The sequence below is a fragment of the Dunckerocampus dactyliophorus genome, chromosome 1 (assembly GCF_027744805.1).
Source record: "Dunckerocampus dactyliophorus isolate RoL2022-P2 chromosome 1, RoL_Ddac_1.1, whole genome shotgun sequence".
In the NCBI taxonomy this organism is placed as follows: Eukaryota; Metazoa; Chordata; class Actinopteri; order Syngnathiformes; family Syngnathidae; genus Dunckerocampus; species Dunckerocampus dactyliophorus.
This window is the reverse complement of record NC_072819.1, coordinates 27,464,705-27,479,440: the sequence shown is the minus strand read 5'-3', so window position 1 is coordinate 27,479,440 and position 14,736 is coordinate 27,464,705. Positions and strand designations below refer to the sequence as shown.

The following is a 14,736-nucleotide window of genomic DNA, read 5'->3' as shown; positions in this document are numbered from 1 at the left end:
GTAAATAGCTGTTTATATTTCACACGGACGTCGTAAAAATGACGGACCGAAGTTGACCGTTGACTGTTACTGATATATCTATGACCTTGATAAATAAAAAGACCCAGTGAGCAATGGTACTGCTCAGTTATCCAGTTTGTAGAGAGATGGAACAATCTGAAACAGTCATGATTTTCTTGGACCTCGTCTGTGCTGACATTTAATCTTTTCTTCTTATCCGCTCAGCTTCTAAAACCTGTTGCTTATCCTTTGTATATTCAGGTATATATATGTAAAAGAGAAGGAAGAAGAAGAGAAGGAAATGAGGTTCCTCATTTATCCAAAAGTAGTCGTTGTTGTCGACGACACTCATGTAGTCTGCCATGATTAGTAATAGCAGACACAAAACGTGCTCTCTATGCAGCTGTTGTTGATGGAAGTAGCGTTCATTGCAATGGAGTCTGTGAAATCAATGCACCCAGGAAAGAAGTTCCCATAATGCTGAAAATGACCAAAATACTCCAAGTATTACATGTTATAATGAATGTACCTGTTACTACATTGTCGCAACATGTTTAGAGGGTTATAGGCAGAATAGGTGAAACCTCTTAACGTGCATTATTAGCTGCCTCCTGCTAGCAGTTTTTCAATATCTAGAATGCACAGACAAGGGGACAAGGGAAAGATGTGCTTTCATGTCTCACATAAGGATTGTGGATGATGGGCAGAATTTCAAAAAAAAAGTTTTCCTTTAAAATTTTTATGAAAGATGATCCTGTGGACACTGCAGCACCCGATGGCCCTACCCCCAACCGCCACTGCTCTATTCTGTGTGCTGAGCTACTTTGGATCAAAAGGTGTCTTTTATCCACAAACTAACCCCACGTCTGATGTCTAGTGTCGACCGGCCTGCTGAGTAACGGAGATCAAGAGATTGCAGTTAAAAGTGAACAGATTTTTGTATTGCATGTCTCAATATTTTACAAGCAGTGGTTTATCATGTTGCCTTCAAACCATGTTCAGTGTATTGCAGATCGACCAACGCAAGTAGTTGTTCAGTTTTTTGTTAATGCAAAGCAAAGCATATTGCAAGCATATTGGTGTGCAGTAGGGACAAGCTTTATAATTTATCATAATCACAAATAAATTATAAGTCTACAAAGTATGAAGGTGCAGTGCAAGGTTTTGTTGAATTTCAAAGCTTTCTCTCTTATTACAATATGTGGAATAATGAATTCAGCAAACCTCTTGCAATTATTCCCCCTCGAAGGAGAAGCTCTCCAAAAATATCCAGGAGCATAAAAAGTGATTTGAAGCTTCTGTGTTTTATTATTAAAAGCTAACATTTGCTCATGACATTGGCATCCTAATAACCGCAGGATGTGTTAGAACTAAGATGACACTGTAAAGCCAATCTCCATAATGAGATTTATGTGGGAGAGTATTGTATGTGAATGCAGCTGATGCATTCACATTTGAATCAGTATGCTCCCTTCTGCTTGTCTAAGATACGAAAGTGTAATATTTCAGTTGACTGTGTTTTTTTTACTGCTTGCTTCATGATAGACTTTCCAGAACAATATTATTATTTCTACGCACTGATTGTGTGAAACTGTGCCATCACTCAGTTCAATGTAGCAAGGAGAGTCAGTTTAGCTAATTTCCTCAGTTCATTTATTCTTTTCTCAGTTTACCACCAGCCTGTCACACACAAATAATTAATGTGTTGCTTTATCAGAAATGATCATAACTGTCAAGATGTTTGGGCTGCGTTTGACAAATAAATATACCCATGTTATATCAGCGACGGCAAGAATGTGCCTCATTTTCATATGAAAACTTTGTTTTTAGACTAATGTTGGATATGTCACTCTTCCAAGAAACGGGCAATAGTTTTGTGCTGCACATAGTCAGCGATTTATGGTGGAGATATGTAATCGCTGCAGTTTGTGCTTCATTCCATGTGTCTGACAGCCGTCCTCTTTTGTTATGTCTCAGCAAGTTTCAGTACAAGCTTGAAATCCTTTTCTTTTTTTTTTTTGCAGATATGATCCCAGCTATGTAACATTAAGCACACTTGAGCCTCGATTCTCTTTTTGTAAAGTCTTTGTTTTGAAAAAAAAATTGTTTGTTTTGGCACAACACATAGTAGTTTTTCATTATTATAATCTGTTGATAATTGATTTCAGTGCATTGTCCGACATTTTTTGCACTTTCTTTTCTTCTTTTGTCAATTATGATCATTTAGGATTGGGCATAATGTAAAATAATTGGTGCACTAGTTGGTTGCAACCAACAAAGGTGGTGTTCATTCATTCTCATTTAGTTTGTTCTCTAAAGAAGACATCATGACATCAGCTAAGGCCTACATCATTTTTTGACTTTGCTGTATTACACTTCAATTCATCCAGTGTTATTCTGCTCAGTAATGACACTGGGAAATATGAGTATTATTTCTTCATGTTTAAGTGCAAAAAACACTATTGTGGTGTTAGAAAAAAACAACAGATTGTCTTTATTTTCCTGCATCAAAAATCATGATTGAATAATATTTAAGGCACTACTTACTTAGTTTATAAAACTAGTAAACTTTTCGCAATATTCGTTCAAGGAACTATAGTCAAACTCCATCCTAAGTTTGGATGAACTTCTCATGCCGCTCCCTCCTTTTCTTCTACTTCAACAGAGGACAAGTATAGGAGCTGGAAAGGACAACTACAGAATTCCCCACATTTAGGACTGGATGTGAGCCCACATCAACCTGAGACCGTTAAAATGGAGTTGCTGTGGAAAGTCACTTTGCTGCTATCATTGCTGGACTGTCTGACAGGTACTGTTAGCCTCCCAAATGAGTCATTTTTTCCCTTCATATTGTTAGCATATCGACTAAGAATTGTTATTTATAGATTGTGATGACAGCTCTTTGGGCTGCACAAGAGATGACAATTAAAAATAAAAGTAGGTTTTATGGCACCCAGAGGCTTTTGAGCAATCCTCCCAATTTCAGGTCTATGACACTGTCTTTTCAGTGGCATCTTCAGGCAGCCTTGCAACATTCTTTCAGTCATAGCTGGAAAAAATACCAAGATTTCAATCTCTGAAAGTACATCCTCCCTCTCTTGCAGTTGAGCTTTCGGTCATTCAATTTAAAGGGCATTTCAATTGTTACCCAGATTGAGATTGCACGGGCCGTAGTACAGAAATCCTTCCATTGATCCTGCTTTTAATGAGACCTAATTTGCCTCTCTCTTACAAAATGTTCGGGGTTCTTACATGTGAGTTCTCCTAATATCGGAGTTTGAGGATGAGAGCGAGATGAATTAGGACTTTGTAGTTGTGAGCATGGTGTATTAAAGAGCGAGTAATCTTTCATGTTGTCGTGCTCCAGATTACCCATTCCTTCCCCAGCAGCTGTGATGTAAAATAATTAGCATATGTGTGTCTTACTCTATCACAGCGTGTATTTGTGCTGCATGTCCACACCTACACACCAACTTAGCAATTAGCAACACTTATCTTGAAATCGAAGACACATCAGATGATGTGTCGTGAAAGAACAGCCGAGTCACATCTGACAGCTGACTTTGGCTGAGAGGCGAGGTATACAACCTGGACTTGGTCGCCAGTCAATCGCAGACCAAGCTTCATAAATGTGTAAAATTTTCCTGATCTGTTTGGCACAGCAAAGAAATTCAGGATGACACCATGACAATTTTGCATAGATCTGCACTGTTGGATTTCTCTCTCAGCAGAATTACTCAGAGTCACTCACAAGTGGAACTACTCATGATGATCTTGTATGGAAGCACTATAAAAAAGAAAAGTCAAGATTTTAATATAAAGGACTGCCCATTAGAATGTTATTCTGTTGCTTTTAATTTTGCCCTATAAATTGAAGTTATTCAATCTCAGGTGGAATTTAGTATTTACGTGTGTAGCTGCTGTTTAGAACTGACTGCTACTACAATCATACTTCAGTCATACTTCCATACTCTCATGGAAATATTCAATGGCTCATTGAGGAAAAATCGGATTTATTTTGCTTCTTATTAAGGCCATGTCCACAAAAATACTTTTCTAAAAGCATATTTTTCCATGCATTTTGGCCTCTTAACCACACATAGAAAAAAAAAAAACCTGAGCTTTTGGAAAACTTTTGGAAAACCCTGGCTTCAGCGTTTATGTATGGACGGGTAGACTCTAAATTGCCCGTAGGTATGAATGTGAGTGTGAATGGTTGTTTGTCTATATGTGCCCTGCGATTGGCTGGCGACCAGTCCAGGGGGTACCCCGCCTGTCGCCCGAAGTCAGCTGGGATAGGCTCCAGCATGCCCCCGCGACCCTAATGAGGATGAAGCGGTATAGAAAATGGATGGATGGATGGGTAAAACTGAGCTTTTTGTGTAATAAGGAAGGTTTGATATTATCACATGTTTTTAAATCTCATTTAACAACAGAACATGAAGATATTGACTTACGGGTTTTTTACATTTTGTGCAGTGGTAGATTATTGAAAATAAGATTTGATGTTTTTTGGTCTCTGTGTAAATGTGCGCTGATTTAAAGTACAATCATTATATGTGCATCTAATATCTCACTATACTGATGAACAGTTGCATTATAATGCTCAACCAAGTCGGCCGTTGTCGCTTTTTCAAGGTTCTGATTGGCCAAAATGTGAGTGACAGCTGATGAATGTGTTTTTGTGGACAGACATTTTTTTAAAACTCCAGTTGTGTGGTGGAAGTTTTTTGCTTCTTACTTTGTCCTTCTTCTCCACTTTATTTGAAACCCTATCTTAAGTTTAGAATAAATAAAGTGGAGGCTAACTAGTTAGCTCAGTAGCATGCTAATGCTTAAAGTGGCGGTCGTCTCTTGTGTCCCTGCAGTGATCCCGTAGCCTTTGTATAAGTGTTGCACAATGTGGTGTAAACAAGGAATAATAGGAGTGTAATGTTGACTATAGGGGTTATTTCATGTCTACAGGGTAAAATAATGGTAAAGAACTGCATTTAGAAAGTCATAAATAGGTTCTATGCTCTAACTACGCAAATATTCAATTCATTATTTATTATTATTATTTATTAATATTGAATCCTTCGTCATGGAAATTCACTTATCGCGGTCTGGTCTGGCACCAATTCACCGTGATAAACGAGGGACAACTGTATAATAGAACATCGGGCAATTGGTAATGGCGGTTTCCTCATACTGCCAGTCACACCATGATAGTAGAACAAACTGAGACCCTGAAATCCTCTGAGGAAGACATAAACAGCATTTTAGCATTCATGAGCACAATACCGGTTACAGAAAGCACAGTGTCATAGTACTAGGTATCTGTTTTGTGTGAGGTTATCCACCAGGAAATTGGTTATGTGAGAGAGCAGGTGAGCCACAGGGGAAGTCGTTCCGATAGGAAGTTCAGCAAGAGTTAACCAGATATCTCCCAATTCACTTCTCCCTAGGGGCGCTTGCTGGATGTGTGTTTGTGTATGTCAGGGAGCAGGGTGGCCTGGCAGATGCATTTTGACCCATACAGTGAAGGTTAACATGCACAGCACGGCACCTCCTGAACCAGTCTTCAAATGACAACAGTATTGTTCTCGCAATAGTTTACAAAGAAATTACAGCTAATTACACTGTATTGCTTTATGGGTGTTATCAAACTGCATTCTCATCTGTCATTTGCTCTATGCATGCTGAGCACAAAACCGTTTTGTAAGCAAAATTAAAATTGATAGCCCAATACATGTTTTCTTTTCATCTTGGCAGTCTTGAGTGACGGTGTCACTATAGATCAGAACAGCAAATGTATTCACCTTATCACAAATTTTCTTTTTCTGTCTCACATACACTGTCCATTTTCAATCAGGGCATGCATGGGGTCTTAAAAAGTCTGAAATCAAATAATTAGAATTTAGGTTTGGTTTGGTTTGGTTTGGTTTGGTTTAATTTTATTTGAACATGCGTGCAGGTTACGATGGAATACATCTTATGAATCATTTCACAGTTCCGCATGGCCAAAAGGGGTAGGAAGAAGCAAAGCCTATTTAATCCTACCCCCCATCCATTCCACATCTTGTGCAGTACATATTATTCACTTCCTGTATTGCATGTAATATTATTATATAATTATATTATTATATAATTATTATATATATAATCAGTGTATTAATAAATAAATAATACAAAATAAAAACATAAAAGCATGACAGAACAATAAATATAATAATCAATATAAATTAAGGCCTTAAAATGTCTAAAATTCTTTTAAAATCCCAAATGTTTTAAATATACTTTTGAAAGTGTAAAAATGTATTAACGTTACTTTTATTTAAAACAAATGCATAAACTTCAGTCTCACTTTTAAATGTTTTGATTTTTGAGGATGCTATAACACAAATACAAAACGGAACTAAAGTACCAGTGTAGCCCGTTCAGAATTTATTGAGCACAAGTGTGCGGTGCCTGTGCCGCTGGCCTCCGATTTTTTCTTCATGTCTTTTGTACTTTTTGCCAGTATTAATGTGAAGTTGGACCAGTCAGCTGGGATAGGTTCCAGCAAACCCCTGCAACCCTAATTATCATACGGCTACGGAAACTACCGGGTAGTGACAAGCTTCTATCATTACAAAACACATGAAGAAATGGATATGATACCACTTTCAAGTTAAGGCAATGGATCTCAGGATAAGTGACATAGAAGATGGATTGATGGATGGCAATGGATTTGGTTGTCAAGACAAGGAAACATGGCTGCTTCTCGTAGGACTACTGTGATTGAAGGAAACAGCTAACCGAAAGAGAGAGAGCCAACATTTTAACGGAATTAGGACGCTGTTTAATTCTGAAACGGATTCCCCAAGCGTTGGATTGTTCACCCACTAATAGGGAACGTGAGCTGTGATTAGACCATCGTGAGACAGGTTAATTTCATCCCATTAATAATGTGTTCTTTTATATGAAAAGTTTGAAAAATTTTTCTTTATAACATCTTTCTGTGCACTGAATATCTATATTTCTATATTTCTGAGGTATAATGTTTGAGTGTAGTTGCTGTGTGATAAGTTTAATGTTCTTTGTAAGATGACACCGTGGGTCAGACTGTTATATTGAGTAATGATCTCCTGCAATTTCCAATGGGTTGACAAGCTCGTCGTGAGTTTATACATAGCTCATGATTGGCTCCTGTCAAATAAAGAGCTGACTGGTCCTCACGCACTTGTGCGTGTCAGAATATGCCAATTTATGATGTAGATATGTGCAGTTTATACACCGGTCCATCTTATATAAGAACAAATCTGTTTTTTCATCTAAATTTAGTAGGTGCGATTTACACCAGTGCGGTTTATACAACGGAAATTACGGGTAATTTATACATGGACAGCTGCCTCTTTGCATCCACCTTTAAAGTAATGCTTTTACTAAGCTTATTTTCATCTAAAATGTGGCATTAATTAAATAAAAATATAAAAAACATGCATCCATCCATCCATCCATTTTCTATACCGCTTCTTCCTCATTAGGGTCGCGGGGGCATGCTGGAGCCTATCCCAGCTGACTTCGGGCGACAGGCGAGGTACACCCTGGACTGGTCGCCAGCCAATCGCAGGGCACATATAGACAAACAACCATTCACACTCACATTCATACCTATGGACAATTTAGAATCACCAATTAACCTCACCTGCATGTTTTTGGAATGTGGGAGGAAGCCGGAGTACCCGGAGAAAACCCACGCGCACACGGGGAGAACATGCAAACTCCACACAGAAATGCCCAGGGGAGAATCGAACCCAGGTCTTCCCGATCTCCAAGCTGCTACTGTGTTGGCCAACGTGCTAACCACTAGACCACCGAACAAATTTGTTATTTGTAATTTGTTAACTTTTCCATTTCCATTTCCGTGAAATTCCGCTTCTTCGTCGTTGTCTTCTTATCACCAGAATGAACAATGCAATCGTGTGTCTTTAAATATGGACGTCAATTCATGATTCACTTTGCATTGGTCTTATATGGTGAAGTAGTGGCGTGAAGAGGGAAGAGACATGAGGCGGAGTTGTGTACGCACATTTGTACTCAAGGTGAGATTTATAAACCAGAAATCGCATGAAAGTGCGCATGCGCCACTTAAAAGTCTAAATATTAGGAGCGTTTCAAGATCCTCTGACACAAGATTAAAACATGACGATATTTCTCGTTTACAGAAAAGCTATCTCGTGGGAAGAGGGCAGCCAGAAGTGAGCTATGTTATCACTACTGTGAATGCTAATACACATAATATGAAAGTGTCAGCGCGCCAGGCAGGATTGGAACGGCACATTAAGTGCTTTATGCACACTATAATCCTTGCAATCCTACCTGCACTCAGTGTTCCCAGCATCACTCGCTGGTGACTTGTGGCAGTTATTTTCAGTTGTTTTCAGTTATTTTTGAGTTCAACAACTGCCACTGTGTTAAATGTCCAATCAGAAGTTGTAGTAATTCTACACTTTTATTAATTTTTTAGATTTTTGGTAATTTAGGATTTCTAAATCTGACTACTATCAAAACCAAGGACACTAGTGTTAAAACAGGACCGCCGACTCAGCATCCACTTCCGTATTTTGCCCTGCATGGGTGTGGCCGCCATGATGGTTAGCAGAATCCAGAAACTTGCATTTTAAACATGTCCTCGGCACACTGCTCAGCCATTAATTGCTCTAATAGACGGTCCAAACGACCAGATTTGTCATTTTTCAAGTTCCCCAAAAACAACAGGTATGTGTCATAAAAATGTTGTCGATTTATACTGTAACGCTGGTTGTTGTAAAGAAACAGGATAGTCGACAAGCATCAAAGTGTTCATTGTCTAGGGCTCCCACACAATATAGCTTAAAGCTAATTTGTTTCTCTGCGTGAATAGTTGAATTAATGACAAGTCAGTGATAATGATGATTTAAATTATAGTCTATCAAATGTATTAACAATGCCATTACTGAAATAAATGTTGCATCATGTAAATACTTCCAGTTAATTATCCTTATAATATAAGTTTTATTATTTTGTATGTTGAATGTTAAGCGTTGGTAACACTGTTAGGAAGGGAAAAAGTCAAATAAAGAAGGAACACATTTTTTTCATACTGCTGTTCAGGTTTTTATTGACATCTACATGTAGGCCATATTTCTGCAGTATTATTGATTTTTACACATTGATATTCTGTAATTTCCGGTGTATAAGACGCACCGGTGTTTAAGCCGCACCCACTAAATTTAGAAAGGAAAAACTGATTTGTACACATATAAGCCGCACCGTACTATAAGCCGCAAATGTCCACGTCACAAAAACATACTGTGGCGCGTACGAGTCTGTGAGGGCTTGGCAGCTTTTTATTTGACAGGAGCCAATCATGAGCTATGAGAAAACTCACAACAAGCTTGTCAACCCATTGGAAATCGCAGGAGGTCATTATGCTGTCATCTTAGATAAAAGGCTAAAATCATTACACAGCAACTTAACACTCATAAGGTATACCTCAGAAATATAACACACATTAATTACGTTTTGAACTACAAATAAACTTGATCATTTCATCAAAATAAAATCATTTTAACCCTTTAAGGGCCAACGTTGCAAAAATGCGACACACAACTTACTGTAGCTGAATTTAACAAGCTGTAGAGACAAACATGATGGTATGCAGTTTCTATTTTAAACCAGGAGATTAGCGGACATTCTATCTTCAATCTGAGCAACATTTGTGGGGTTGTTTCTATACAAAGTTTAGGAGTTTAATGAGTTTGAACCCTGTGTGCTGGCGGCAGCGAGTCCGCTTGCCATGACAGTCTACAAGCAGCACATTTTGGAGCCGATGCTTTGCTTCATAGATGCGTGGAGCTTCACTGAGCTGAAAGTGCACTGACGGCTTGTGACTGCTTTGGGGGCGGGATGGACATCTTGTGTGCACCCTGAGAGCAGAAACTGCAGATCAGTATTTATGTCCCCAAATACGAGAAATCTCTCTGACGATGCCAGAAAAATTGCCATTTGTTGCTAGTCACTTTTGAGAAAATATATCACTAAGAGGGTTGGGAATGTCGCCAAATTTAGCCACAAAGTCGCCAAGTTGGCAACACTGCCATGCAGCCATGGATGTCAGACCACCAGAGGGAGCTGATGAGTTCCCTGAGCCACCAGGGAGCTCATGAGCTGCACATGGCTGCCGGGCGGCTAAGTAGCCATTGGCCAATTAAATACTCTGCTGGGAATAATGCGCTAAGGGATGAAGTCGAAATAAATGCTGTTTTTTTATTTTAAACGTGTATTGGTACTTGTCTTTATATTTCTAAGGTTTACCTTTTGAGTGTTAAGTTGTTGTGTGATGATTTTAGCCTTTTATCCAAGATAACACTAAGTCAGATTGTTATATTGAGTAATGACCTCCTGCGATTTCCAATGAGTTGACAAGCTCGTTGTGAGTTCACTTGCTTGTGATTGGCTCCTGCCAAAGAAAGAGCTGCCGTTTCCTCACTGACTCACAAGCGGCACAGCATTCAAATGATTAGTAGTAGTTCTGAAGTATGTCATGAGATTAGAACATAGTCATAAATTAGCTGCAGCGCTGTATATGCCGCAGGGTGCAAAGTTTAAGAACAAAGTAGCGGCTTATACACCGGAAATTACGGTACATAAATAAATTTCTTGCATTCACTAAATACCATTCATCTATTTTATGTGTACGTATAACTTTGAATACATTGTACACTATTGTCCGCCTAGCCCCGCCCACCTCTCTTGCTCAGCATCATGGCGGACTTTCTGCTCCGTAGCGTATTACACTCTGTTCCATTCATTTGCAGCTGAGTCGGCAGTCCTGTTTAAGTCTAGTGTCCTTGATCAAAACATACTAGCAAAGAGTACATTTGGAATACAGGAAGTGAGCAATTGTATTGCAATTGATGTGAAACGGATGGGGGGGTAGGATTAAATAAGCTTTGCTTCTTCCTACTCCTTTTTCGACATGTAGAACAGTGCTACATACTATGTGTACTATGTGATGTATTCCAATGTAACTTGTATGCATGTTCAAAATAAGTTTAACTATTACCATTATAATGTCTGAAATATGCCTATTGTTACTGTATTTTATTGAAAGAAAGAAAAATGACAAGGCAGGATTATATATATATTTGTATGTATTAACAGCGCCAAATTAAGTTTCAATTTAAATCAAGTTAAGAGATGTACACACGTCTGAAAATCTATTTACCGAACACTGGTTTCTTTGATAGCAGAATATTTGAATCAGACTTCAACTGTGTTGTTATGAGCAACGAGGAGTTGCATTCAAAGACACCACGTCATTTAAGTTGAATTCAGATGTTTTGAGTGAATTTTCTGGGATTTCCGAGCACACTTAAATTCAGCAAATTGTACTTCCACATTAAGAGTTACAAAGTGAATGATAAGAATATCTACCTATTGATTTTCATTGCATTTCTGTTTATTTAGACCACCTAAACACGCATAATAAAGACGCTGTTGTGATGTTCGGAGTGTCCATGAACGCATCTTGCAGTCTGTCTCATTACAATGAGGAAGTGTTGTTGCCATGAATGGACTAAAGACGTGTTTGTGTGGAGTTGGAGAAACATACAGTACATGTATATTGCACTGCTGTTGATGTGTTCAGGTAAGAATGAAGTTACAAAAGAGCGTCAGACACTGTGTGACTGTGGGGAGCTACACTATGCCGCCGTCTATCATCATAATAGAGAGCCCTGGCTTGCCATAATGTGTGTGCGTTAATTATGCTACAAAACATAACGTAATTAATTAAATATATTAGTTACCACCGTTAACGTGCTGTTTTTGAAAGCCCTAAATATAATACATGAAATGCATTAATTATTGCTGTTAATGTGTGTTTTTTTTAAAGCCCTAATATATGTATACTCACGATCAAAATCTTCAGACCAGTTGAAAAATTGCAAGAATTTACATTTTGGACTATTGGATTTTAAGGAGGTTCTAACTAGAGCTTCAAATGCAAAAAGAAGAAATGGGAGTGAGACAAAAAACATTTTGAGTAAGCAATTTATTACAAACAACCATTTCAGGAAAACTGCAATTTTTTTCCCCCTTCATCCACAATCCTTATGTGCGACATAAAAACATGTCTTTGTCTTTTCTGTGCATTGTAAAGATATAAAAGCAGCTAAAAAGACAAAGCTAAGAATGCACATAATGGGAAACACTTTTCATTCCGCCGATGAAGCCTTCTAAAAAAAACTCAATAAAGCACCAACAATGCTCTATTTACATACAATGTGACATGCATATTAACCAAGCTACAGTGACATTGTTATTATTATTATTATTATTATTATTATTATTATTATTATTATTATTATTATTATTATTATTATTATTAATTATTACCATTGTTACGCAACCTTGCCACACCACACCGGCAACTAGCTTCGCCACACGCTCCCCGCAGCGTGTTAATGCCGCGCTGTGTGCCTCAGGACAATACTTATTGGAGCTGCTGCTACTGCTGCTGCTGAACACCTACAGGTGTTCCAAGCTCTGGAATACTTACTACGTCCTCTGTCTGCATAAAAACAGTGTTCGGAACACACACTGTGGTACTATACCCTCGTGAACATAAGTTGAACAGTATTGTACTGGAGAAAGTAATTTGTTGCTCCAAAAATGGCAAGAAAAAAAGGGAATTAATAATGAAAGAGAGACAGACCATCTTAACACTTAAAAATGTAGGTTTTTCCTCCAGAGAAATTGGAGTGTTCTCAACCTTTTGATTAGTTACGTTTCGACAGTTTTTCACATCATCGTACATTTCACTTACATGAAGACAGCAAGTCTTCATTTAAAAACTGATTTTTTTTTATTCAGTTGTGTTGTTATTGACTAATATTTAAATTTGTTTGATGAGCTGAATCATGCAAAAAAAAAAATCAATTTTTCACATCACTATACACACACGCACACGCACACACACACACCTATACATACGCACACACACACCTATACATACATACACACACACACACACACACCCACACACACACACATATAGCGTGTTTGCCCTCTTCATTTCTTTTTTTTGCATGTTTGTCACACTTAAATGTTTCAGTTCATCAAACAAACTTAAATATTAGTCGACTAAACACAAAATGCAGTTTTTAGATAGATAGACAGGCAGACAAACAGATAGATAGCAAATTAAACTTCTTATTATTAAGGGAGAAAAAATACAAAAGCTGCATGGCCCTCTGTGAAAAAGTGATTGCCCCCTAAACCTAATAACTGGTTGGGCCCACCTTAGCAGCAACAACTACAATCAAGCGTTTGGGATAACTTTCAATTAATCTCTTACAGCACTGTGGAGGAATTTTGGCCCACTGATCTTTGCGGAATTTTTGTAATTCAGCCACATTGTAGGGTTTTCTAGCATTAACTGCCTTTTTAAAGGTCATGCCACAGCATCTCAATCGGTCAGGTCAGGTCAGGACTTTTCCAAAGTCTTCATTTTGTTTTTCTTCAGCCATTCAGAGGTGGACTTGCTGGTGTGTTTTGGATCATTGTCCTGCTGCAGAACCCAAGTTGGTTTCAGCTTGAGGTCACAAACAGATGGCTGGACATTCTCCTTCAATATTTTTGGTAGACAGCAGAATTCATTGTTCCATCTATCACAGCAAGTCTTCCAGGTCCTGAAGCAGCAAAACAGCCCCACTACCACCACAATATTTTACTGTTGGTATGATGTTCTTTTTCTAAAATGCGGCGTTACTTTTATGCTAGATGTACTGAGACACACAACTTCCAAAATATTCAACCTTTTTCACATCAGACCACAATATTTTCTCAAAGGTCTTGGGAATTTATCAAGGTCTTTCTGGCAAAATTGAAATGAGCCTTAATGCTCTTTTTGTTCAGCAGTGGTTTTCATCTTGGAACTCTCCAATGCAGTCCGTTTTTGCCAAGTGTCTTCCTTTACGTTCAACGGACAATCTAAATTGATTTGGAAGAATTGTCTTTTTCTGTTCCGTCAAGAGGAATTTTAACTTGCATGGGCTCCTTAATAACTTGACATATGACAATTTTATCGCTCTTAAAAATTAAGTTGATCAAACTAATAAAATGTTCTTAATTGGCATAACTATTACCATTTACTTTTAAATGGACATGAGTTAAAAAATTACGTTAATCAAACTTTAATCAAAATTAATCCACAAAAAAACAGATAGCAAATCAAGTTTTCTAAATAGTTATCCATCCATCCATCTTTTATGCCGCTTCTCCTCATTAGCGTCGCGAGTATGCTGGAGCCTATCCGAGCTGACTTTGGGCGAGAGGCGGGGTCCACCCTGGACTGGTCGCCGGCCAATCACAGAACACATATAGACAAACAAGCATTCACACTCACATTCATACCTATATGGACAATGTAGAGTCACCAATTAACCATATTGCATGTTTTTGGAATGTGGAGGAAACTGGAGTACCCGCAGAAAACCCACGCACGGCTGGGGGGCACATGCACACAGAGATGCTATTTGAACCCAGATCTTCTTGTAACTGTACTGTGCCGTCGTGGTGAAGAGAGAGCTGAGTCGTAAGGCAAAGCTCTCAATCTATGTTCCAACCCTCACCTATGGTCATGAGCTTTGGGTCGTGACCGAAAGAATGAGATTGCTGATACAAGCGGCTGAAATGAGTTTCCTCCGTAGTGTGGCTGGACTCAAC

General features: G+C 38.4%; 1 protein-coding gene across 6 annotated transcripts in view; it reads left to right on the top strand.

Annotated features, from left to right (window-relative positions):
- Positions 1-14,736, top strand: part of LOC129178015 (contactin-4-like) — a 139,353-nt gene that overhangs the window by 23,884 nt on the left and 100,733 nt on the right. For 4 of the 6 annotated variants that reach the window (XM_054769718.1, XM_054769661.1, XM_054769645.1 and 1 more), the window contains exon 2: positions 2,666-2,809. The exons of 1 other annotated variant lie outside the window; for it this stretch is intronic. In XM_054769718.1, the coding sequence (XP_054625693.1) occupies positions 2,755-2,809 (55 nt within the window). In that variant the 5' untranslated portion in view covers positions 2,666-2,754. Of the gene's footprint in view, positions 1-2,665; positions 2,810-14,736 lie in introns of those variants that run through there. One more of the 6 variants, XM_054769699.1, reaches the window with a different exon arrangement.